The following is a 24,585-nucleotide window of genomic DNA, read 5'->3' on the forward strand; positions in this document are numbered from 1 at the left end:
TGGCCTTTTCGGTGACACTGTCGAGGACTGAGCCCAGCGGTTCTCTTCAGTTAGTAGCGGATCGGGGAGCTTCCCATGACAAACCATTGAGTTCCTCTTGGGCTGCCCCTCAGTCTGCTCGTCGCCAAGGGTGTCGTCCCCTGCAGGAAACTCCGGCCCAGCAGGCTCTGCTGTGTCCATTGCGGGGAGATGACGCCTCCCGTCTCTGCAGTTGTTTAAGTGGTTGGTGAGAATCACCCCTGAGACGGGCGACCCAGAGATGGGTGGGGCTGCTCTTTCACCCCTGGAGGAGGGCCGGGTGGTAAATCCTTTTATTAGGTTTGTTTCTGTTCCGCCACTGACCCAAGAGGCAGCGGTACCCAAATTTAAAAGAGCAGTTCCTCCATTTCCAGGTCTGAAGAGGGTTTGGAGAGCAGTGGGAGGAGAAAAACCTCACCACTCTCATCCCCCTCTTCTGTCGCCTGCGGACAGCAGCGAGCAGCGGGCAGCCAAAGCCTCGACTGCTCCCTCTGTCCATCCGTGGAGCCAGGTAAGTGTTGCCTAGCACACTGCGACGCCGCTTCGGGCTGCCTCACAAAGAGAGCCCCCCAAGCCGCGTCCCTGTGTTCCACTTCGCTGCCCTGCTGCGGGTACACCGGTGGTCCCTTTGGTCCCGCTTGTACGGTCTCTGCGAGCCTGGTTAGCGCTCCCCAGTCCGTCTCGCTGGCTCCTTTGGACCATCAGGTTCGGCTTTGCGATTCAGTTCGCCCGGCCCCCCCCCCCAAGTTCAGGGACGTCCTCTTCACTACAGTGAAAGATGCCGATGCCCCTGTCCTGCGTGCGGAGATCGCAGTCCCTCCAGCCGATTTGAGGTCAGGGTTCTACAGCCCCTACTTCATTGTACCCAAGAAAAGCGGCGGGTTACGACCGATCTTGGACCTGCGAGTTTTGAATCGGAGCCTCTACAAGCTACCGTTCAAAATGCTCACGCAGAAACGCATTTTCGAGTGCATCCGTCCCCGAGATTGGTTTGCAGCGATCGACCTGAAGGACGCGTACTTCCATGTTTCGATTCTTCCGCGACACAGGCCATTCCTGAGATTCGCGTCGAAGGTCGAGCATATCAGTACAGAGTCCTACCCTTCAGGCTGGCCCTGTCTCCCCGCGTCTTCACGAAAGTCGTGGAGGGAGCCCTTGTTCCCATGAGAGAACAGGGTGTTCGCATTCTCAACTATCTAGACGACTGGCTCATTCTAGCACAGTCTCGGGATCAGTTGTGCGAACACAGGGACTTGGTGCTCAGTCACCTCAGCCAGTTGGGGCTTTGGGTCAACTGGGAAAAGAGCAAACTCGCCCCAGTGCAGAGGATCTCTTTTCTCCGTATGGAGTTGGATTCGGTCGAACAGATATCACGCTTCACAGAGGAACGTGCTCGGTCGGTGTTGAACTGCCTGAATACGTTCAACGGCAGGACAGCGGTCCCACTGAAGTTCTTTCAGAGGCTCCTGGGGCATATGGCGGCTGCAGCGGCTGTAACACCGCTCGGCCTGCTTCATATGAGACCGCTTCAGCACTGGCTTCATGGCCGAGTCCCGAGATGGGCGTGGCAACGCGGCACGTTCCGGGTGCCAATCACTCAGGAGTGCCGCCGAACCTTCAGTCCGTGGTCGGACCCTTTGTTTCTTCGGGCAGGAGTGCCCCTAGAACAAGTGTCCCGGCATGCTGTGGTTTTCACAGATGCTTCTGCCACCGGCTGGGGTGCCACGTACAACGGGCATGCAGTCTCAGGGGTTTGGACGGGACCCCATCTGCATTGGCACATCAATTGCCTCGAGTTGCTGGCAGTACGCCTTGCTCTGAGCCGCCTCAAAGGCCTGCTTCAGGGCAATCATGTACTGGTCCGTACGGACAACACTGCGACCGTTGCGTACATCAACCGTCAAGGTGGTCTACGCTCCCGTCGCATGTCGCAACTAGCCCGCCATCTCCTCCTGTGGAGTCGGAAGCATCTGAGGTCGCTTCGCGCCATTCATGTCCCCGGTGTGCTCAACCGTGTGGCCGACGAGCTATCACGAGCTGCGCTGCCAGGAGAGTGGCGACTCCACCCCCAGGTGGTTCAGCTGATCTGGAGAGAATTCGGAGAGGCTCAGGTAGACCTGTTTGCCTCACCAGAAACCTCCCACTGCCAGTTGTTTTACTCTCTGACCAAGGGGACACTCGGGACAGATGCACTGGCTCACAGCTGCGCAAATATGCGTTTCCCCCAGTGAGCCTACTTGCACAGACCCTGTGCAAAGTCAGGGAGGACGAGGAGCAGGTCTTGTTAGTTGCGCCTTACTGGCCCAACCGGACCTGGTTCCCAGAACTCTCACTCCTCGCGACAGCCCCTCCCTGGCCCATCCCTCTGAGGAAGGACCTCCTCTCTCAGAGATGGGGCACTCTTTGGCACCCGCGTCCAGACCTCTAGAAACTCCATGTCTGGTCCCTGGACGGGACGCGGAGGTTCTAGGTGACTTACCCCCTGAGGTACTTAACACCATCACTTCGGCACGTGGACTGTCTACGAGACGTGCTTACGCCTCGAAGTGGAACCTGTTTGTCGAGTGGTGCTCTTCTCGCCGAGAAGACCCCCGAAGATGCTCGATCAGAGTCGTGCATTCCTTCTTGCAGCAAGGGTTGGAGCGTAGGCTGTCCCCCTCCACCCTCAAAGTCCATACTGCTGCCATATCCACTTACCACGACCACATAGATGGCAAATCTGTTGGTCAGCACGACCTGGTCATCAGGTTCCTTAGGGGTGCGAGACGGTTAAATCCTCCTCGTCCCCCCTCCATACCCTCTTGGGACCTTACTCTGGTGCTCAAAGCACTCCAGATTGCTCCCTTTGAGCCTTTGCTGTCAGCATACTTAAAGATTCTGTCTATGAAGACTTTGCTGCTGGTGGCATTGGCCTCCATCAAGAGGGTAGGGGACCTGCAGTCATTTTCGGTCGACGAATCGTGCCTAGAGTTCGGGCCGTGTGACAGCCACGTGGTACTGAGACCCCGGCCTGGCTATGTGCCCAAGGTTCCTACCACTCCCTTCAGGGACCAGGTAGTGAGCCTGCAAGCGCTGCCCTCGGAGGAGGCAGACCCAGCCCTGGCTTTGCTCTGTCCAGTTTGCGCCTTGCGACTGTACATAGACAGAACTCGAAGCTTCAGGACCTCAGACCAGCTCTTTGTCTGTTACGGAGGCCAGCAGAAGGGAAAGGCTGTCTCCAAGCAGAGGATGGCCCACTGGATAGTGGATGCCATCGCCCTGGCTTACCAAGCTCAGGGCGTGCCCTGCCCGCTCAGGTTGCATGCTCACTCCACGAGAGGTGTGGCATCCTCCTGGGCGCTGGCTCGTGGCGCCTCGCTAACAGACATTTGTAGAGCTGCGGGCTGGGCGACACCTAACACGTTCGCTAGATACTATAGCCTTCGTGTCGAGCCGGTCTCCTCCCGTGTTCTCGCCTCAGGTCAGAGGCACGGAGAGGCCCCGGCTTAGTGTCGGCTTGCTGCGCTACATGCGCTTCTTTTCTCCAGAGAGTCCCTACAAGGCAGACCCTGTCGAGTCCTCCGATATCCCTTCGGCAGCCGACGTGGCGGAGCGTCTGGCGCCAGGCCTATACTCCGTTGTATCCTTGAGAACCGGGTTTAGGCTGGGTTCCATATGTGTGACCCTACGGGGATCCCGTATGGCTGGTTCCACGGTTGCTCCTAAACGAAGCCCGTGTCTTTCCCTCAGGGAGAACCTACCCTTCATCGGGTTGGAGTCACCCCAGCTCTTCCATATGTAGCACAGCCCTACAGGGTTAGTCCATATGTACTTCTCCACATAACTCCTTCGGGGAAGGATGTGGCTTCCACAGCGTTCCTTTTCCAGCGAAAGGGTACGCTTTCCCAGCGTTGTCCAATAGTCTCACTGAATGGGTTTTGGGGAACAGCAGTGATAGACTCTCTCTGTGTTAGCCCTGTCCCACCATCCTCAGGCAAGGGGGTTCAGGTGGCTTACAACAGAGCGCTGGAAGGGGGCAGCTCCTGTGGCGCTTTGGTAGGGATTCCTATTTGTCGGTCTGTCTGACGTACGTCGAACGTGACCGACTGAATGAGAACGTCTCGGTTACAAAGGTAACCCTCGTTCCCTGAAGGAGGGAACGGAGAAGTACGTCCCGTCGCCACAGTCGCTGTACCCCGCTGATGCTGTCGCCTATCCGGTTCGGCTCCTCAGCGAAAACCTGAAGATGCAACGCACCTGCTGCTCATTATATACCCGCGCTGCGAGGCGAGCAGCTGATGCATATGATTGCATGCCAATGTGCATTGGCTCGTTTAGTTGCACTCGAAGTAGATTGGCCTCTCTAGCGAGATTCCTATTCGTCGGTCTGTCCGACGTACGTCTCCGTTCCCTCCTTCAGGGAACGAGGGTTACCTTTGTAACCGAGACGTTTCTTTGTATTTGGTGGAGTTTGCATGTATGTTAAAACATGTGCCATATGTGATAACTGACCCTCTGTATCCTCTTCTGTAGTGAAGCAGGTGTTTCAGCTGAGGGCACACATGTATCAGGCTCGCAGTCTGTTTGCTGCTGACAATAGCGGCCTGTCTGACCCATTTGCAAGGGTCTTCTTCTCCACCCACAGTCAGGTGACAGAGGTGAGTGTGTGTTGAATTCTTGTAATAAATGACAGCATTATTTGAGACTACAATTGTTTGTTATTATTTATTTATTAATACTTTGTACACAAATGTCAAACTTAATAATCAAATTACTCTTTAAAGGTGCCCTAGAACTTCTTTTTAAAAGATGTAATATAAGTCTAAGGGGTCCCCTGAATGTGTCTGTGAAGTTTCAGCTCAAAATACCCCATAGATTTTTTAAAATTAATTTTTTAACTGCCTATTTTGGGGCATCATTAACTATGCACCGATATATAGATTGCGGCCCCTTTAATTCTCGCGCTCCCCCGCCCCCGGAGCTTCCGCTTGCCTTGAACAGCATAAACACAGTTTACACAGCTAATATAACCCTCAAAATGGATCTTTACAAGATGTTCGTCATGCATGCTGCATGCATACATCGGATCATCTGAGTATAGTATTTATTTGGATGTTTACATTTGATTCTGAATGAGTTTGAGGCTATGCTACATGGCTAAAGCTAACATTACACATTGTTGGAGAGATTTATAAAGAATGAAGTTGTGTTTATGCATTATACAGACTGCAAGTGTTAGCGACGACTCTCTTGTCTCCGTGAATACGGTATGAAACGATGGTAACTTTAACCACATTTAACAGTACATTAGCAACATGCTAACAAAACATTTAGAAAGACAATTTACAAATATCACTAAAAATATCATGTAATCATGGATCATGTCAGTTATTATTGCTCCATCTGCCATTTTTTGCTATTGTTCTTGCTTGCTTACCTAGTCTGATGATTCAGCAGTGCACATCCAGACTTTCTGCCCTTGTCTAATGGCTTGATCATGGGCTGGCATATGCAAATATTGGGGGCGTACACCCCGACTGTTACGTAACAGTCCGTGTTATGTTGAAATTCACCTGTTCTTCGGTAGCCTGGGTGCCAGCCCGAACCCTACCCACAACATTTTTTGGACGGGAAGTTTGGTCTGGACTCGATCCATTGTGGAGTAATTATGCTCGGCTTCCAGAAGGCCGAGCCAATCAAATTGCCAGGGCGGGCTTTAATCGATGATGGACAGGCTATCTGCTGTTACGTAACCACCCACGTCATCAAAGAGCGCTTGGGTTGAATTGGTTTTCACTAACAATGACTGCAGCTGGAGAAGTAAGATGTTTAGATTCCACTATCACGTCTGTAATAAAGGAAATCGACAGCGCATTAATTTTAAAAGATGAACAAAGAACCGCAATCAAGGCATTTGTCGATGAGAAAGATGTGTTTGCCGTCCTTCCAATGGGATTTGTCAAAAGTTTAAGTACAAGTTCAACATACGTCACTTACTGCGTTGCTCTGATTGGTTATAGGTCTATCCAATTGAGTGCAGAGTTTTTTGGGTTTTTTTACTGGTTCGGTTAAGACACGTTCCATAATTCCAGTGCAAAGGAGCAGTATCAGACTCACATTCTTCCTAGAATATGAGTATGACGAACTCAGGCTAGTTCTTCTGAGGTCTTTTAAACAAATGAGATTTATATAAGAAGAAGGAAACAATGGAGTTTGAAACTCAGTGTATGTCTTTTCCATGTACTGAACTCTTGTTATTCAACTATGCCAAGATAAATTCAATATTTAATTCTAGGGCACCTTTAAATGAGGAAAAAGTCATTAAATAGACACATTTAACTAGTCTAAAGATATTATGTCCTGACCTTTTAATTTTAGAATTACATTTTTGTTTTGTTTTTAAAGGACAGAAAGGTTCTCCTAACCGATGAATCATCCATGAATGTGTATGTGATATATTTCAGGTCCTCAGTGAGACTCTCTGTCCTACATGGGATCAGTTGCTCGTATTTGATAATGTTGAACTTTACGGTGAGGCCGGTGAACTCCGTGACGACCCTCCAATCATAGTCATTGAACTGTACGACCAAGACACTGTGGTAAGTTTATATAAGTCTTTTAGCCACAAATAAAATATCTAAAATTAAATGTCATTGTTTGCTAGTTCACTAAACAATGTTTGCATCACATTAAGAGTGTGTGAAAATGTGCTCTATTGTCCTGACTTGATGTTTCTTCCTGTTTAAAATCTTCTGGTCCTGCCCTTTTGTTGGACGGCGTTTTGGCTAAGTAGAGTGTGAACATATTTCAACACTACTGTCAATCTGTGTTTGCATAGATAGCTGAATTCAACAAGGCATGCAAGAAGTAGGATTGTTTGGGAGTCTGTCCCAAAAACTAGAACGAATCTTTCTTCTCGCCATTTCCCTTACTTACTTGGTGATAAAAAGGCAATTTCCTGTGGCGATAAACTACCTCTTGCATTCCTTTGGTTGTGACAGTTCAGGGGGTTAACAAATGGATGTTTCTTTGTAGTTGTAGTCTCTACAGTAGTTTGTAGTAATTATTGCTGTGGTTTATTTCATTGACAGCTGAGGGCCAAGGTCAGGTATAATATAAATGATGTTTTTTTAACATTTAGAGAGTGATTGAGCACAGATAAAGAAACCACACAAAAGCAGAATTTGACTTTTGTGAATGCAAACCTTTATGTTCAGCATTTAACCAAAATATTTATAATTGACAACTAAAGTTTGATTTTAAAGCCCCAGCAATGCAGTATCCATGATGTGAAAGTTATTTTTACAAGGAATGTGGCCACACTGACCCCTGGTGTTCAGAGGCAGTAGTGCAACTGGCTTTTTTTTTGTGTGTGTGTGGCATCCAGGGGAAAGCTGAGTTCATTGGGCGAACTTTTGCAAAGCCACTAACTAAGATGGTTGATGAACACTACGGGCCCCCGCGGTTTCCCCCCCAGCTGGAGTACTATCAGATCTACAGAGGGAACTGCACTGCAGGAGATCTGTTAGCTGCTTTTGAACTACTGCAGGTATGGCTGGTACACAGTGGTTGTGATCAACATTTACATACTCCAATCTTGAGTGGACTCTCAGTCAATGCTTAGCCTATCTATTCATACAGTAAATGTTGCTTAAATAGCAGATCATTCTGTCACTTTTCCTCCCACTTGTCTTTGATTCTTGATCTTTTTGTCATTTCCCATCAAATTTTTCTGCAATCCTCTGTCCTATCTTTCTGCTTTACTCTTGCATGGAAACTTTGACAGATTCCTTATGATGATGAGGAGATCAGAAGGGCTCTTATTGCTGTCCATGACTTTGCTGTGCCTCAGATCAAGGTGCAATAAACAAAATAACACTTTCTCTTTAATTCTTTTCTTTGTTTTCCATTCTTGTCTAAGTGACTTCATCCTCTTTGCTATTGCTGTGCTTTTGCTTTTCCTGTTTTACAAGGCATGAGTTTTTTGTTTTTTTTTTTAAATGAGGATTTAATCAGTATTACTATTAGTCAGTAATTACTTTATTATTTCATCAGTTAATGAGTTATATATTTTCATTCTTAAATATTTGTTTATCCACAGATTGGTCCAGCAGGGCGGGCAGCACTTCCTCCAATTGATGGTCCAACTGATTCTGACCGCGGGCCCATTCTGCCTGTTCCATTAGGCATACGACCAGTTCTCAGCAGATATCGCATAGAGGTGAAAGCAGCCATAGAAAGCCAAAAAAAGATTCTTAAAGGGATAGTTCACCCCAAAATGAAAATTTGATGATTATCTACTTACCCCCAGGGCATCCTAGATATAGGTGACTTTGTTTCTTCAGTAGAACACAAATGATGATTTTTAACTCCAACCGTTGCGGTCTGTCAGTCGTATAATGCGTGTCAATGGGAACTTCATCTATAAGAGTCAAAAAAACATGCACAGACAAATCAAAATTAAACCCTACGGCTCGTGACGACACATTGACGTCCTAAGACACAAAATGATTGGTTTGTGTGAGAAACCGAACAGCATTTATATCATTTTTTACCTCTAAAACACCACTATGTCCAACTGCCCTCCACATCTGGTTAGTGAGGTCTGAACGCGCTCTGACAATGGAAGTGATGTCTCGCACTCATTGAAGCAAAGTGCAAGAGATCACTTCCGTCATCAGAATGCATTTTTTTACCTCATTAACCAGATGTGCAGGGCACTATCCCTTTAACAATTTGCATCAGTAATGTTGAACTCACGGTCTTTGTTTCTCTCCAGGTCCTGTTTTGGGGTCTGAGGGACCTCAAAAGAATCAACCTGGCACAGGTGGACAGGCCTCGTGTGGACATTGAGTGTGCAGGGAAAGGAGTTCAGTCAGCCCTCATTCAGAACTACAAGAAGAATCCAAACTTCAGCACATTAGTCAAGTGGTTTGAAGTGGTGAGAAAATGTATAGCCTATATGGAATAAAATCTTTCTCCACTTTATTTTTGATTTAAAAAATTAACTCAAGTAATCTTGTGCTGCAGGATCTGCCAGAAAATGAACTACTCCATCCACCCCTCAATATTCGGGTGGTGGACTGTAGGGCATTCGGACGATACACCTTGGTGGGGTCTCATGCTGTGACCAGCCTTCGCAAGTTTATCTACAGCACCCCAGACAAGACTACTAACAACTGGGCTCACACAGGTACCTGTCATATACACATATACTCACTGTAAATCTGTAATAATTAAGTATAACAATGTGATATAATATAACTTTCTCAATGATTTTCTAATTCGTATTTGTATAAAAAAATTGTTGATAATGATAATTAAATTCTAGCATGCAAAGATGACAAATTACTTAACATTTGTTAAACATGCCATCTGATTTTATTTATGAAGTCACATATGTAAAGCTGGTCAGATTTCACTCATCAGTGCATGAACTTTTATGCTTTGCATCAAATTATGATATTTTACCATGGTTATGTTTAGCATCCTATACTGCACAACCCTAAATTATATATCAAGTGATTTGTTTAAAATTGCTTACAGTACGGTTCAAACATTTGGGGTCAGTAAGAATTAATTTTTTTTTTTTTTTTTTTTTTTTTTTTTTTTAATGAAAGAAAGACAATACTTTTATTCAGCGAGGATGCAATAAATTGTTCAAAACTGAGAGTAAAGACATTTAAATGTTACAAAAGATTTCAGTTTAAAAAATGCCGCTGTCTGTTCATCAAAGAATTCAAAAGTTTCCACAAAATGTTAAGTAGCACAACTATTTTAAACATTGATACTAATAAGAAATGTTTCTTGAGCAGCAAATCAGCATATTAGAATGATTTCTGGTGCTCATATGACACTGGAGTAATGGCTGCTGATCTTTGCATCAATAAATTTCATATATTAAAATGTCAAAATAAAATTATAAAATTATAATTTTTCACAATATTGCTTTTACTGTATTTTTTTATTTTTATTTTATTTTATTTTTTACTGTAAGAGACTGCTTTTAAAAACATAAAAAAAAAAATCTTACCAACCTTAAAGGTGCCCTAGAATCAAAAATTGAATTTACCTCGGCATAGTTGAATAACAAGAGTTCAGTACATGGAAATGACATACAGTGAGTCTCAAACACCATTGTTTCCTCCTTATATAAATCTCATTTGTTTAAAAGACCTCCGAAGAACAGGCGAATCTCAACATAACACCGACTGTTACGTAGCAGTCGGGATCATTAATATGTACGCCCCCAATATTTGCATATGCCAGCCCATGTTCAAGGCATTACACAAGGGCAGCCAGTATTAACGTCTTGATCTGTGCACAACTGACTAGGTAAGCAAGCAAGGACAATAGCGAAAAATGGCAGATGGAGCAATAATAACTGACATGATCCATGATTACATGATATTTTTAGTAATATTTGTCTTTATAAATGTTTCGTTAGCAAGTTGCTAATGTACTGTTAAATGTGTTACCATCGTTTCTTACTGTATTCACGGAGACAAGAGAGCCGTCGCTATTTTCATTTTTAAACACTTGCAGTCTGTATAATGCACAAACACAACTTCATTCTTTATAAATCTCTCCAACAGTGTGTAATGTTAGCTTTAGCCACGGAGCACTATCAAACTCATTCAGAATCAAATGTGAACATCCAAATAAATACTATACTCACATGATCCGAAGCATGCATGCAGCATGCATGCCAAACATCTTGTAAAGATCCATTTGAGGGTTATATTAGCTGTGTGAACTTTGTAAATGCACTGTATTATAGTCGAGAGCTCGGGGGGGCAGGGAGCGAGAGATTTAAAGTGGCCGCAGCCTGATTTGGTGCATAGTTAATGATGCCCCAAAATAGTTAAAAAAAAAAAACAACTATGGGGTATTTTGAGCTGAAACTTCACAGACACATTCAGGGGACATCTTAGACTTATATTACATCTTGTAAAAACTGGTTCTAGGACACCTTTAAACTTTTGAATGGTAGTGTGTATATAAGAAAACTTTGATTTCTTTGTACATACCATTTCTTTTTCTAGCTTTTCTGACTTTTCTCTATTCCTTCTTCCTTTCCCTCTTCATGGGTCTTAACCTTTCTGTCCTGGTGCTGGTCTTGGGTCATTGGTTGCTAAATCTTATGATCCTAACCCACACCAGCTAGACTGGCCAATGGCTACATGGCTCTCACCAATGGGACATCTCATTCCCGTCCCCACTCCCGTACCATTTCTCATCCCTCAGGTGATATTGTGGTCAATATGGACCCTGAACCCAATATTAAGAAGATGGACACAGTTGTCAAGATCGATGCTGTAAGTAGATGTGCTATGCTGTTATAGTTTACAAAACTGCTCGTCTTGGTGTATTTTTGTTCCTACTGTGGTTCTGTTTGTTTTACTTCTTTAAGGTTAGTGTCCCATTTTAAAGTCGAGATGAAATGGAAATTGTGATAGTCTTTTTTTCCCTATTGTGATGTATATCCGGCTTCTTGAAGAAGAAAAAATTTAGTACGGGACTTGAGTTTGTCCATCTGGAATTGATTTGATTTTTTGCTAATACTGCAATCTCATGTGAGTGACAGGTTGCCCCGTCCTCGCACCAGTAAACATCATCAGAGGTCGTTGCAAGGGGAGGGAATTTTTTTAATTAAAGATTACAAGCGCACATAAATAAAAATAAAAAAAACAATAATGTGCACAATAAATAATTTATAATATTGCAATATTACATAAAAATTAATTTCAAGATTTCATGGTGACTTTAACAACAGCCATGTGATGTGTATGCTAGTATGCTATTGTAGAATCTATTGTGGTTGTCTGTATTTGATGTATGTTTTGTGTGGTCCTGTCCTTGTAGACCACAGATGCTGTTGTTAAAGTTGACTTGGTAAGTCTTGGTTTGGTTTAGACAGATTTAAATATTTTAGATTTCATTTTCATTACATTGGATTAACAACATAAACACGTAACATTTATTATCAAATAAACATCGATAATCATTCTTTGCGCAAACAGAACGAAGACGAAAAGGAGAAAGAGAAAAAGAAGAAGAAGAAAAAGAAGGGAGAAGACCTTGAGGAAGAGGAGCAAGATGAGAGCATGTTGGACTGGTGGTCCAAATATTTTGCTTCAATAGAGACTATGATGGAGGTGGAAGGAACTTTCTTTTCATTTCAACTTTGGAAAGATCCTTTACATTTGATAAATACTGTATCATACTGTAATATTTTACTGAATTATACTTCCTGTGAATACAGAATCTCAGAGTCCAGGAGGCCGCTTTAGCAGAGGCAGAGGAAAGAGAAGATTTGGAGATAGCAGCAGAGAGTGCAGGTAACCACAGCGCTTTTAGCATGGACCAGGTGTTGTGCTCCAGAATAGAGCTAACGTTCTGGTTAGGAACATGTTCTGATGAGCACTGTCATCCCACATCCATCACCGTTGTAGTCATCACATAAAACCATTTGTATTTATCTTTTTTTCATGCCATGAAACGTTTAGAAACTATAAAAAATCTCCACTTTGGGATCAAATTTTTCCACATATTACTTTTTAATATATTATATTAAATATTATATATATTATATTATATTATATTTATATTGTATATAATTTTAATATATGAATGAAGAGTAGTGCATTTAATTAATGTTTTTAATGAAGAGATCCATCTTGTAAATTATACATAATCCATGTTAGTTTGGGTTTTTAAAATAGCTCTCATGGTTTGAAAACATCATTGTTCATTACAAACACCCATTCAAATTGGCCTCGTAGGTGTCGTGCTCATCCGTTTCTCATTTCCACCTGTACCTGTCCATTCACCCCTAACCTCAGAGATCAAAGCTGATGAATTTCCTATGAAAGGGACCAAACCCAAGGAGAAGAGCAAAGACAAGAAGAGCTCCAAGGACAAAAAGAAGAACCATGATGGCACAGAAAAACGACCTCCAAAACCAAAAGTTGATGAACTTATGGTCAGTGCATCTTCTTGACTACTTATTACAGTACTGTTCAAAAGTTTGGGGTCTATAAGATTTTTTTCAATGTCAAAAAATGTTTATTTCAAATAAATGGTGTCCTTTTGAATTTTCTAATCATGAAAAAATCCTGAAAAGTACCATGGCTTCCACAAAAATATTAAGCCACACAACCATTTTTAACTCTAATAATAAGAAGAAATGTTACTTGTGCACCAAATCAGCATATTAGAATCATTTCTGAAGGATCATGTGACACTGAAGACTGGAATAATAGCGGCTGAAAATTCTTATTTTCATTTCATAATATTATACATAAATAAATGTAGCCTTAGTGAATGTAAGAAACTTCTTTTAAAAACATTAAAACAATTCCAGACCCCAAACATTTAACTGATAGATCACATTAGCTAAATGAACTGTGATCTGAAGCAATTTAACCCAATTTCAACATAAATATAAACACTTTTATCTCAGGTGTACAATAAAGAGCTGGAGTGTGAGTATGGTAACTTTGAGGACTGGCTCCACACCTTCAACCTGTATAGAGGAAAGGCTGGAGATGATGATGACCACAATGTGGTTGATGATGACAGAATTGTGGGCAGATTCAAGGTAAGAATATATATACATATATATAATACAATATAAAGAATTTCTTTTAGAAATTAGAGTATAAACATGCCATTTTGATATTTGAATTGGTCTCCTTATGAACCAGGGCTCCCTCTGTATGTATAAACTACCCCTGTCTGAGGACATCACCAGGGAGGCAGGATTTGACCCGAACATGGGAATGTTCCAAAGTATTCCTCACAATGACCCTATCAATGTTCTCATCAGGATTTATATCATTAGAGTAAGTGAATTCAACTCTGAATCGTATGCGTTATTAATGCTGTACCGTGTCAGCTAAAGTAACATGACTCTCTTCTCAGGCCACAGACCTGCATCCTGCAGATATAAATGGTAAAGCCGACCCTTATATAGTCATCCGATTGGGAAAGTCAGAGATTCGGGACAAGGAGAACTATATATCCAAGCAGCTGAATCCTGTCTTTGGAAAGTGAGTAGGCTATACTATTGTAAACCAACCAAACCAATGAATTAGTTTGAGCTCAAGCTAGAACATAGTAATTTCTTGAAAGCACTTCATGTATAGCACACACTCTCTCTCTATCCCTTAAGGTCATTTGACATAGAGGCCACATTCCCAATGGAGTCCATGCTGACTGTGGCAGTATATGACTGGGATTTAGTCGGAACTGATGACCTGATTGGTGAGACTAAGATTGATTTGGAGAATAGATACTACAGCAAACACAGAGCCACGTGTGGTATCGCCTCCAACTACTCTGTGTGAGTACTCTCTGCGCTCCTATTTTACTTGATATAGGAGAGCAACACATTGACCATGAACCACTCGAATCTTTATAGAACAACATGTTAAAGTATTTTCATTTTGGGGTTGTCAATCGATTCATTTTATTTTACATAATGTGACATCAAATTTATCTAATTAATTGCATATGTCATAAATATGATAAGAGAACAGCCATACCCAGAATAATCCATTTAATCAAGTTTTTTTATATGTCCAAGGCAAACATAAAGTCTTTATAATTAACCTTCTTAAATAAATGTGTTAAACTAAAATAAATTGTCTATCTCACTGTGCATCCATCCAGCCATGGTTACAATGTATGGCGGGACCCTCAGAAACCAACACAGATCCTTGCTAAGTTGTGCAAAGAAGGTAAATTGGATGGACCCCACTATGGACCAGGTGGGAAGGTCAAAGTTGCAAACCGCATCTTTCTGGGGCCAACAGAAATGGAGGATGAGAGTGGTGAGACATTTAAGAGCTTATATTTAAGAAGTTTTTTTTTCTCCTATCATATATGAAAATATATCCATTTTGTTTGGCTTACAGGTCTGAGAAAGCAGACAGAAGAGCACTTGGCTCTTACAGTTCTTAGGCATTGGGAGGAGATCCCACGTGTTGGTTGCAAACTCATCCCTGAGCATGTGGAGACCAGGCCGCTCCTCAACCCCGACAAGCCAGGCATAGAGCAGGTATGCAAGTGTGTGCAACAAAATACAGCTCTTATTACCAAGGACATATTCCAAGGTTCATCAGGTGGCCTTGCTGAATTTCCTTTCTTTGGTAACAAATTCAGAGGATGACAGATAACATAGCATAAACAGATGCTTGATTTTTATCAGTTTATGCTTGATAAATGAGGGAATGTAAATGAAAAATGTATCGTCACTGAAAAGAAAAAGAATGTTTAGGAAAAATAAAGCAAAATGGTACGTCATCAATTTGTCAAATTGTAACTAACTTTCAACTCTTCAAATGTTCATAATCTCGCAGGGAAGGATTGAAATGTGGGTGGACATGTTTCCTATGGATGTACCAGCACCAGGACCAGCCATTGACATATCACCACGCAAACCAAAGAGGTAGATAATTCTGTTCAGTCTCAGTTTACTCTATACACCATTTTGAACACATTTTGAATCTGGATCAGTGAGACTTTTGTTGCTTTTGGTGCTATTGTAATCTTAATGCAGTTAAAGCGTTAATATTTAATTTGTACATAATGTTGCATTCATTTTTACAGGTTTTTTCCTTAAAGGATTAGTTCACTTTAGAATGAAAATTTCCTGATAATTTACTCACCCCCATGTCATCCAAGATGTTTATGTCTTTCTATCTTCAGTTGAAAAGAAATTAAGGTTTTTGAGGAAAAAAAAGACTAAGTCAAACGGCCTTTACAAAAAAAAATGTCAGAGTGACTTTTCCAACGTGATAACCTAATGTGTCGCGCATCACATAGCTAGTGCAAGACGAGCATTTGTGGTTAAAAAGTATAAATTTTTATTTTTTATTATTTTTTTTAGAAAATGATAGATCATTTTGCTAGATAAGACCCTCGGCTGGGATCATGTAGAGCCCTTTGAAGCTTCAACCCGTTGGCAGCAGTTGAAGTTCACTATATGGAGAAAAATCCTTGAATGTTTTCCTCAAAAACCATAATTTCTTTTCGACTGAAGAAAGAAAGACATAAACATCTTGGATGACATGGGGGTGAGTAAAGTATCAGGAAATTTTAATTCTGAAGTGAACTAATCCTTTAAAGTCTCTAGGTACAAAATGTTATTTTGATATGTGCATCACTGAGTTTAGCCTTGAAGAAAATGAGACAAAGATAGGAAGCTTTAATAATCAGTCATGCTTGGATCTCATTCTCACTCTTAGTTCATTACACCCTTAAGCAAGGAACAGATTGCTTTGTTATCTGGACTGCTTGTGCAATTAATATTCTTTGGATGACTTAAAAGCTTTGGATGAAGATGTGACTGGCGAATTACCAAAGTGCAGAAAGTCTTTTTACTTCACTTGTTTTTCATAATTGTCTACTATAATAGTTTTTACCTGAGTTTAACTACAGAGGTACTACTGTGATTCAGCTACAGCTTAGATATAAAACACTCTTTCTCACCCAGAGTTTGTAGATACAACACACTGCCCTTTTTCTTTTTCATCTCATATTTTGCCAGCTTCACACCTCTCATCTTCCTTTATTTTTTCATATTAATCATCTAAAGAATGTGAACATTTTTAATAAGGCCTGTATTATGAAACTCTCCTACTTGAGTCTGAGATATTCATGCACTGCAAAAAGTCAAAATGTGCAGTTTATTGACATAAATGTAAATTGCAGCCCATTTCTGAGTGCACAGCATAATGAAGTAGAAATAAAAAAATGTAAAGCGGAATCTGATTTAATCTGGATAGGATTGAATCGTGAAAAGTGAGCGCTACAGAAAAGAGCCAGACCAGAGTTTGCTAAAATGATGCCTAAAAAGCTGTTTGCATATTGAATACCATTATCCAATAGTGCACACAGACTAAATTTTAAAAAAGGAAAGTTATTTCAGAGGAAGAGCAGACTATTACGTTCTGATTACGAAGACAACTTTGAATCAATTATAAGACCGGGAATTTCCATTAAGAAAGTAAAAAGGTCAATCACATGTCTTTATGGAGCAGTTTTTACCTTTTTACTTTGGTTATATTAAATTATAATCTTAAGTAATATTTTTCATTTGAATCAAACCAATTACATTTTTGGGTTGTGAGATGATGATCCCATTCTTTTCCTTCCCCTCCACTCATCTCCCAGATATGAGCTCAGGGTGATAATATGGAATACTGACGAGGTAATTCTGGAAGATGATGATTACTTCACAGGGGAAAAGTCCAGTGACATATTTGTGAGGGGGTAGGTATGGGCAGGTGTGTGAAAAGTGTGTGGTTAATCGGTTACCTTTTGTTTTGTTTTTTTTTTGTTTCTGTTTCCTTTTGTTGTTTGTCTCTCTTGTTGCGTTTGGTGTTATTTTGTCTATCCCCCCTCCCTGCCCCCCACGTCATTGCTGTGCTGTTATCTAGCTTTGAGCTTCGTGTTATTATTTGGAACACTGATGACGTAGTTCTAGAGGACGATGCTTTCATGACAGGAGAGAAGATGTCTGACATCTATGTCAGGGGGTAAAGACGATACAATCGCATGGCTTGACCGCTCTGCCCACCGCCTGCAGAAATTTGTACCTCCCCCTTCCATTCACAACCAATGAACGAATACCACCTTCCATGCAGATCCAAGTTAAACAGGACCATATCATTCAAAATGATGCTGCTTTTGAGTTATCACCTCTGATTTAATTTTTTCTGATTTAATATTATTTACATTCATTCAATTGTCTTTTCAGTTAAATTCCCTTGATAATTGATATAAAAATATTAATAAAATTAATAATTAATGTAATATTTAACCCTTTGATGCACAACATGGGTCAAAAATGACCCGGCTGAGTTTTTATTTTCTATATCTTTACAAGAAATTAATTTCATCATTCAGTATTCCAGGTATTCCTCAATTAACTTCTTTTTGATCATCACAAATCCTCATTTAAATTTTTTTTTCTTACTTTTTGAATAAAAATCATTTTTGTATCACTACCCTTCTAATGCGCTACATGGGTCAAAAATGACCCGTATTCATTTCCTATGTAATTTCAATCATGGTTGAGTGTTTCTTTGCTAAATCTATAAAAGAAATATATTTTATCATTCATTTATTCCAGGTATTCTTTAAATATCTTGTTTTTGATTGTCAAAAATCATTATGTTCATTTTTTCTTTTTTACTTTATAAACAAACACAGTTTTTGTATGTCTACAACAATTTTACACACATGGGTCAAAAATGACCCGTATTCATTTACTATGGTATTTCAATCACGACTGAGTGTTTCGCTGAATCTTTGAAAGAAATTTATTTTGTCATTTATTTATTCCAGGTATTCATTAAATATCTTGTTTTTGATTTTCTACAAATAATTGTTTATTTTTTTCTTTCTTTCTTTATAAACAAATGCAGTTTCTAAAACAATTTTACACACATGGGTCAAAAATAACCCATATAGAAATCTTTAATATTTGCAAATTTTTGCAAGTAGGAACATATTTACTGCAGACAACTGTTCATCTGCCACACATTTCACATCTTAACAAGGCTACTTTTGTATATTTGATGGATGCAAGTCTTATTATATTTAATATATTAGGCTATATATTTCATTATTTTTTATTTTTTGTCATAAATCAATGCAATTGGTCACCCTTTAAGTCTGTCAGTGTTCCTGAAAAGTAACAGTTTTGGACATATACAACATGGGTCTAAAGTGACCTGAATGAGTTATTTTCTATATTGCATATATTACAATAAATTCATTTCATCATTCATCATTCAGGTATTACTCAATAAACAAATCCTTATTTATTTATTTCCTTTCTTTTTGAATGAATTTTTTTTTTTGTGTCATTATCTTTCTAAAGGCCAAAGTATACTTCACGTTTTATGCGTACATGAGGGTCAGCATACAGATTTTTGTAACTTTTTATAATTTCCACCAGATTTCTGTAACTGTGCATGTGCAACCTGCACATACACATTTAAATTGTGTTCGACTGTACGCAAAGTATACTTTCAGCTTTTTTTTACAGTGATGTCATCATCCACCTCAGTTCTGTTGAGGACCAGCCATTAACACTCTAGATAAAGAAAATCAAAAGCACAAGAATATTCAAATATTCAAATTCAAATACACTTATTATATATTTTCACTGTTGGACAGAAACCTTGTTCAAAATGTTACTTTTCAGGAATACTGATAGATGTAAAAGGTGACCAGTAGCATTGGTTTATGACAAAAAATAAAAATTATGAAATATAATATATAGCCTATTATATGAAATATAATATGACTTTCATCCATCAAATATACAAAAGCAGCCATGTTGAGATGTGAAATGTGTGGTAGATGAATAGTTGTCTGCAGTAAATATGTTCCTACTTGCAAAAATTTGCAAAGGTTTCTAATATGGGTCATTTTTGACCCATGTGTGTAAAATTGATGTAGAAATACAAAAGCTATGATTTGTGAAAATCAAAAACAAGATATTTAATGAATACCTGGAATAAATAAATGACAAATTACATTTCTTTCAAAGATTCAGTAAAGAAACACTCAGCCATGATTGACATAACACAGGAAATGAATACGGGTCATTTTTGACCCATCTGTGTAAAATTGATGTAGACATACAAAAACTGTGTTTGTTTATAAAGTAAGAAAGAAAAAATGAACATAATGATTTTTGACAATCAAAAACAAGATATTTAAGGAATACCTGGAATAAATGAATGATAAAATACATTTCTTTCAAAGATTCAGCAAAGAAACACTCAACCATGATTAAAATTACATAGGAAATGAATACGGGTAATTTTTGACCATGTTGCGCATTAGAAGGGGTTTTCATAGCTTGCGCATCAAAGGGTTAATAACTGGTATGGTCTTGGTTTATAGAGCCATTTTTGTTTAGTATGTCTTGGGGACTGAGATGTCTTTCACAGTATCAAATACTGCATGAAAGCACAAGATATGTCTGTTTGCATGCCAAAACCTATCTGACATGTGGCATTTGCATACCAACATATTTTTAAGGTCTGAATATATGCATTTTGTAAAGTTACGCATACAGTTATGCATGTATCTGATCCATATAGTTGGCTACTAATGGTTTTAAAGAAATACATACTACAGTAGCCCTATATAATGTAATGCTGTTGGGACAGACTACTCTTTCAAACTGGTAAGCTCTGCAGATGCAAGCCTCACAACTTGCAGATAATTGACTAGATGTCAGGTCAAGCATCTATTTTTCTTTTCTATTTCCAGAGAGTGTGTTTGTAATTACATGCACTCTCTTTCAAATTATATTATTAAAGAGTTACAAGCACATAACTCTTCTGAGTAATACGTTGGTGATCTTCAGTACAGTATTAATTCGGACTTTGTTAAAATGTTTAAAGGGTTAGTTCACCCAAAAATGAAAATTCTGTCATTAATGACTCACCCTCATGTCGTTCCACACCCGTGGATTGCTCAGTGAGGCCTCCATTGGCAGAAAGATAATTAACACTTTCAAATGCCCAGAAAGGTACTAAAAACATATTTAAAACAGTTCACGTGACTAAAGTGGTTCAACCTTAATGTTATGAAGCGACGAGAATACTTTTTGAGCTTCGAAGCTTTACGAAACTTTTGTTTTGAATCAGTGGTTCAGAGCGTGTATCAAACTGCCAAAGTCACGTGATTTCAGTAGACAAGGCTTTGTTACATCATAAGTGTTTTGAAATTTCAATGGTTCACCACTGGGGGGTGTGACTTTAGCAGTTTGATTCACACTCTAAACCACTGAATCGAAACAAAAGATTTGTAAAGCTTCAAAGCTTCATGAAGCAGTGTTTTGAAATCGCCCATCACTAGATATTGTTGAATAAAGTCGTTATTCTCGTCGCTTCATAACTTTAAGGTTGAACCACTGTAGTCACATGAACTGTTTACAATATTTCTTTAGTACCTTTCTGTGCATCTGAAAGTTTTAATTATCTTGCTGGCAATGGAGGCCTCACTGAGCCATCGGATTTTATAAAAAATATCTTAATTTCTGTTCCGAAGATGAACCGAAGGTCTTACGGGTGTGGAATGACATGAGAGTGAGTAATTAATGACAGGATTTTCATTTTCAGGTGAACTAACCTTTTAATAACATCTAACTGCAATGACCACGGGGTAGTATTTTTATTTTGTTCAGTTTCCTGATCCAGTATTGAGCATCAACTTGATACGTGTAAATGCTATTATATGCATGTTGTCTATTCAGTATTCTTGTCTATACATTTCACACATTTACAAATATCTAAATGCACTTTAAAAGAACATTTTTGCATGTTTTATCATGTCATTGATGACCATATGTGGTATGTTTGTAATGCTTGTATATTTTTGTATAAATATTAAAAGATTATTGTGCCACTTCTAACAATTGAAAATCGTCTCCCTGCTCAGCTGGCTAAAAGGACAGCAGGAGGATAAACAGGATACAGACGTGCATTATCACTCTCTAACTGGAGAGGGAAACTTCAACTGGCGCTTTGTTTTCCCCTTTGACTATCTCATGGCTGAGGAGAAGATAGTCATTTCCAAGAAGGAATCCATGTTTTCCTGGGATGAGACAGAGTACAAGATTCCTGCACGACTCACTCTTCAAGTATGGGATGCTGACCACTTCTCTGCTGATGATTTCCTGGGTATGCTCACAATTTAAAAAGACAAAACACACATATTATTAGGTATTTGCATGTACAGCAAAATAATTTTGGATTTGAAAAATAACTGAATTATTTTCCTTAATAATGTGCTCAATTAAAAGTTCATGTGTTTCATTCCAAAACAAAATACATTTTTCATGCCGCCTGTGATTATTTCCACAGGTGCGATTGAGTTGGACTTAAATAAATTTCCCCGTGGGGCAAAAACAGCCAAGCAGTGCTCTCTCAACATGGTTCTTAAAGAACATGAGCTGCCTACCATTTCCATCTTCAAACAGAAGAGAGTGAAGGGCTGGTGGCCATTTGTGGCTCGAGATGAGAATGATGAATTTGAGCTCACGGTGAGTTAATACAATTATCTAAATGTTGTTTGACTACTGCTTGATAATTAACCAGCATGTGGTGTATTGAAATGATTGCATAAGGTTAGCTCATTAACTTTGCAACCATGTCGTGCTTGCAGGGAAAAGTGGAGGCAGAGCTCCATCTAATGACAGTGGAGGAGGCAGAGAAAAGTCCAGTCGGCCTTGGACGGAACGAACCTGAGCCACTTGAGAAACCAAAGTAAGAGAATAAGCAGCTCATGTACACACAATTGCTTCTACTCACATGGTGCTGAAAAACAATGCAGTTTCAGTTTATGTATAAAAATGCAATATATTATATCTCATATACTCTAGAGTAGACAATGAAAGTCTGTTTTTGCATCAAGAGTAAAAAATAAAAAGGGTAATTGTGAGATAAAGTTTAAAATAAAGTTGTGCTGTGAAACATAAAGTTGCAGTTGTGAGATATAAAATAGCTAGTATAAGAAATACATTTGCAGTTATGAGAAATAAGTTGAAACTGAGATACACTACCATTAGTCAGTAGGATTTTTTTAATGTTTCTGAAAGACGTTTCTTACTATATGCTCACCAAGGCTGATCGAAAATTATAATTAATTATATTATGATTAGGGCTGCACGATTATGACAAAAATCATTAATTGTTGATTATTCCCTTGAAATTGTAATTGTGATTATTAATTAATTAATTTTGAATAGCTTTTCTACCATTTTATACAAATTATACCATTGTTTGAAGCAACTGCATGCCATAATTTTATATGAAAATAAACAAGCTGAAAACACTCTTCCTGAAAAACTTGCTTTTCCTGAAAAACTTGCTTTTCTATTGCATTAAGCCTCAAATATCAACTATACATTGGTTTGGTTTCTTATTTAAATTTAAAAAAAAAAGTAAAAATATGCATGCAATTATAATTATAATTAAAATATTGGACATATGGACATTTTTTTTTTTTTTTTTTTTTTTGTAAGTACACCTTTGAATGATTATGTAATTGTGGCATCCATAATTGTAATCACAATTAGAAATTCAATTAATTGTGCAGCCCTAATTGTGATATTTTCTATTTTAATCAATTCTAAAATATAATTTCACCCAGCATTATAATATGCTGATTTGGTGCTCAATAAACATTTCTTATTGTTATCAGTGTTAAAATGGTTGTGCTGCTTGAAATATTTGTGGAATCTGAGATATATTTTTTCAGGATTCTTTGATGAATAGAATCTTCAAAAGAACTGCATGTATAAAATACAAACATTTACCCTTTTATTAATTTAGTGATTAGTCTGAGGTGGAAACATGCTTCCATAGTAGACAGCATACATGGATTATTTTGGATATAAAGTCTATCTGATGAGGATGTGCTAATTATACAGCTATAGAATATAACCCTTATAAATACTGTAGATAATTATAGGTATGGCACAAACACTGACACATAAAGTGGGCTTAAGTCAGAAGCGTTCTCTCCAGTGAAGAATGCCCCTCTGAAAGTGTTAACTTCCCTTTCTAATACTCCCACTCTCCTCTTTCACATCCTTCCTTCCTCCTGTGACTGCCCTTTCCCTCGCCTACCCTTTCCCGCTCGTTTCCTTCATTCCAACCCCCATTCCTGTTTTGGAAAAAGTCGTCCAGACACCAGTCTAATGTGGTTCATGAATCCTCTGAAGTCCATACGATACTTCATTTGGCACAACTACCGCTGGCTGATCCTGAAGGCTCTGGCCCTGCTGCTCCTCCTACTCCTCGTTGGGCTCTTCCTCTACTCTATTCCTGGATACTTGGTCAAGAAACTCCTAGGGGCGTGAGGAGAGAGGGGAAGACCACTGGTAGCCCACTCTCACTGCATCTGCTTTCTCCGCTTTCTGTCTCTTTCTGAGCAAACCTTTAAGCTCAAGCTGTGGAATGTCACCATTCACAGTGTATTTCTGCCCTTTTGTTACTCATACCATTTTTAAAGGCCTACAACATTGACCTGAGGGATTGAGGGTGATTAAATGTTTTCCATTTTGTCATCCCAACTCTTTCTCACTGCATATCTGTGTGCCGTGTTGTACCTCGGGTCTTTGAGGTTGTTATTTGCCTCAGGTTGTCTGTTTGAATTATTTATTATGGATTTTATTATATTTTTAGTTGACTGTTTGCTACTGTGCTTTCTGAACTTACCTTTGTTGCCTGTCATTTTACTTCTCTGGGCTAAATCCACTGCAAATTTACAGTATCACTCACATACGCGGCAGACCTAGGCAAATGTTTTTATCAGCTCTGTGGAATAGTTTGCGGTTGTGCCATCATTCACTCACCCTCTTGTCCTTCCAAACCTGTGTGGCTTTTTCTTTTTCCTGTGAAACACAAAAGTGTTGGACAAAAAAACATTGTATAATATATCTTCTTTTGTGCTCAGCAAAAGAAAGTCATACAGGTTTAGAATGGCATTAAAGCGGCCATGAAATGGAAGTTGCAATAGCCTTTTTTTACTATTGGGATGTATATCCTA

At 39.7% G+C, this 24,585-nt stretch overlaps 1 protein-coding gene across 1 annotated transcript in view; it reads left to right on the plus strand.

Moving 5' to 3' along the window:
* Positions 1 to 24,585, plus strand: part of otofa (otoferlin a) — a 104,618-nt gene that overhangs the window by 77,687 nt on the left and 2,346 nt on the right. Inside the window, exons 24-45 of the mRNA XM_067383537.1 lie at positions 4,531 to 4,655; positions 6,462 to 6,596; positions 7,385 to 7,546; positions 8,099 to 8,218; positions 8,777 to 8,938; positions 9,028 to 9,190; positions 11,161 to 11,315; positions 11,863 to 11,896; positions 12,028 to 12,155; positions 12,263 to 12,338; positions 12,843 to 12,982; positions 13,463 to 13,600; positions 13,707 to 13,844; positions 13,924 to 14,051; positions 14,174 to 14,344; positions 14,674 to 14,834; positions 14,919 to 15,061; positions 15,363 to 15,451; positions 17,179 to 17,277; positions 21,472 to 21,713; positions 21,897 to 22,075; positions 22,198 to 22,298. Of these exons, the coding sequence (XP_067239638.1) occupies positions 4,531 to 4,655; positions 6,462 to 6,596; positions 7,385 to 7,546; positions 8,099 to 8,218; positions 8,777 to 8,938; positions 9,028 to 9,190; positions 11,161 to 11,315; positions 11,863 to 11,896; positions 12,028 to 12,155; positions 12,263 to 12,338; positions 12,843 to 12,982; positions 13,463 to 13,600; positions 13,707 to 13,844; positions 13,924 to 14,051; positions 14,174 to 14,344; positions 14,674 to 14,834; positions 14,919 to 15,061; positions 15,363 to 15,451; positions 17,179 to 17,277; positions 21,472 to 21,713; positions 21,897 to 22,075; positions 22,198 to 22,298 (2,989 nt within the window). The remainder of the gene's footprint in view (positions 1 to 4,530; positions 4,656 to 6,461; positions 6,597 to 7,384; positions 7,547 to 8,098; positions 8,219 to 8,776; positions 8,939 to 9,027; positions 9,191 to 11,160; positions 11,316 to 11,862; positions 11,897 to 12,027; positions 12,156 to 12,262; positions 12,339 to 12,842; positions 12,983 to 13,462; positions 13,601 to 13,706; positions 13,845 to 13,923; positions 14,052 to 14,173; positions 14,345 to 14,673; positions 14,835 to 14,918; positions 15,062 to 15,362; positions 15,452 to 17,178; positions 17,278 to 21,471; positions 21,714 to 21,896; positions 22,076 to 22,197; positions 22,299 to 24,585) is intronic.

The sequence above is a fragment of the Chanodichthys erythropterus genome, chromosome 4, assembly GCF_024489055.1.
Source record: "Chanodichthys erythropterus isolate Z2021 chromosome 4, ASM2448905v1, whole genome shotgun sequence".
NCBI classification, from domain to species: domain Eukaryota; kingdom Metazoa; phylum Chordata; class Actinopteri; order Cypriniformes; family Xenocyprididae; genus Chanodichthys; species Chanodichthys erythropterus.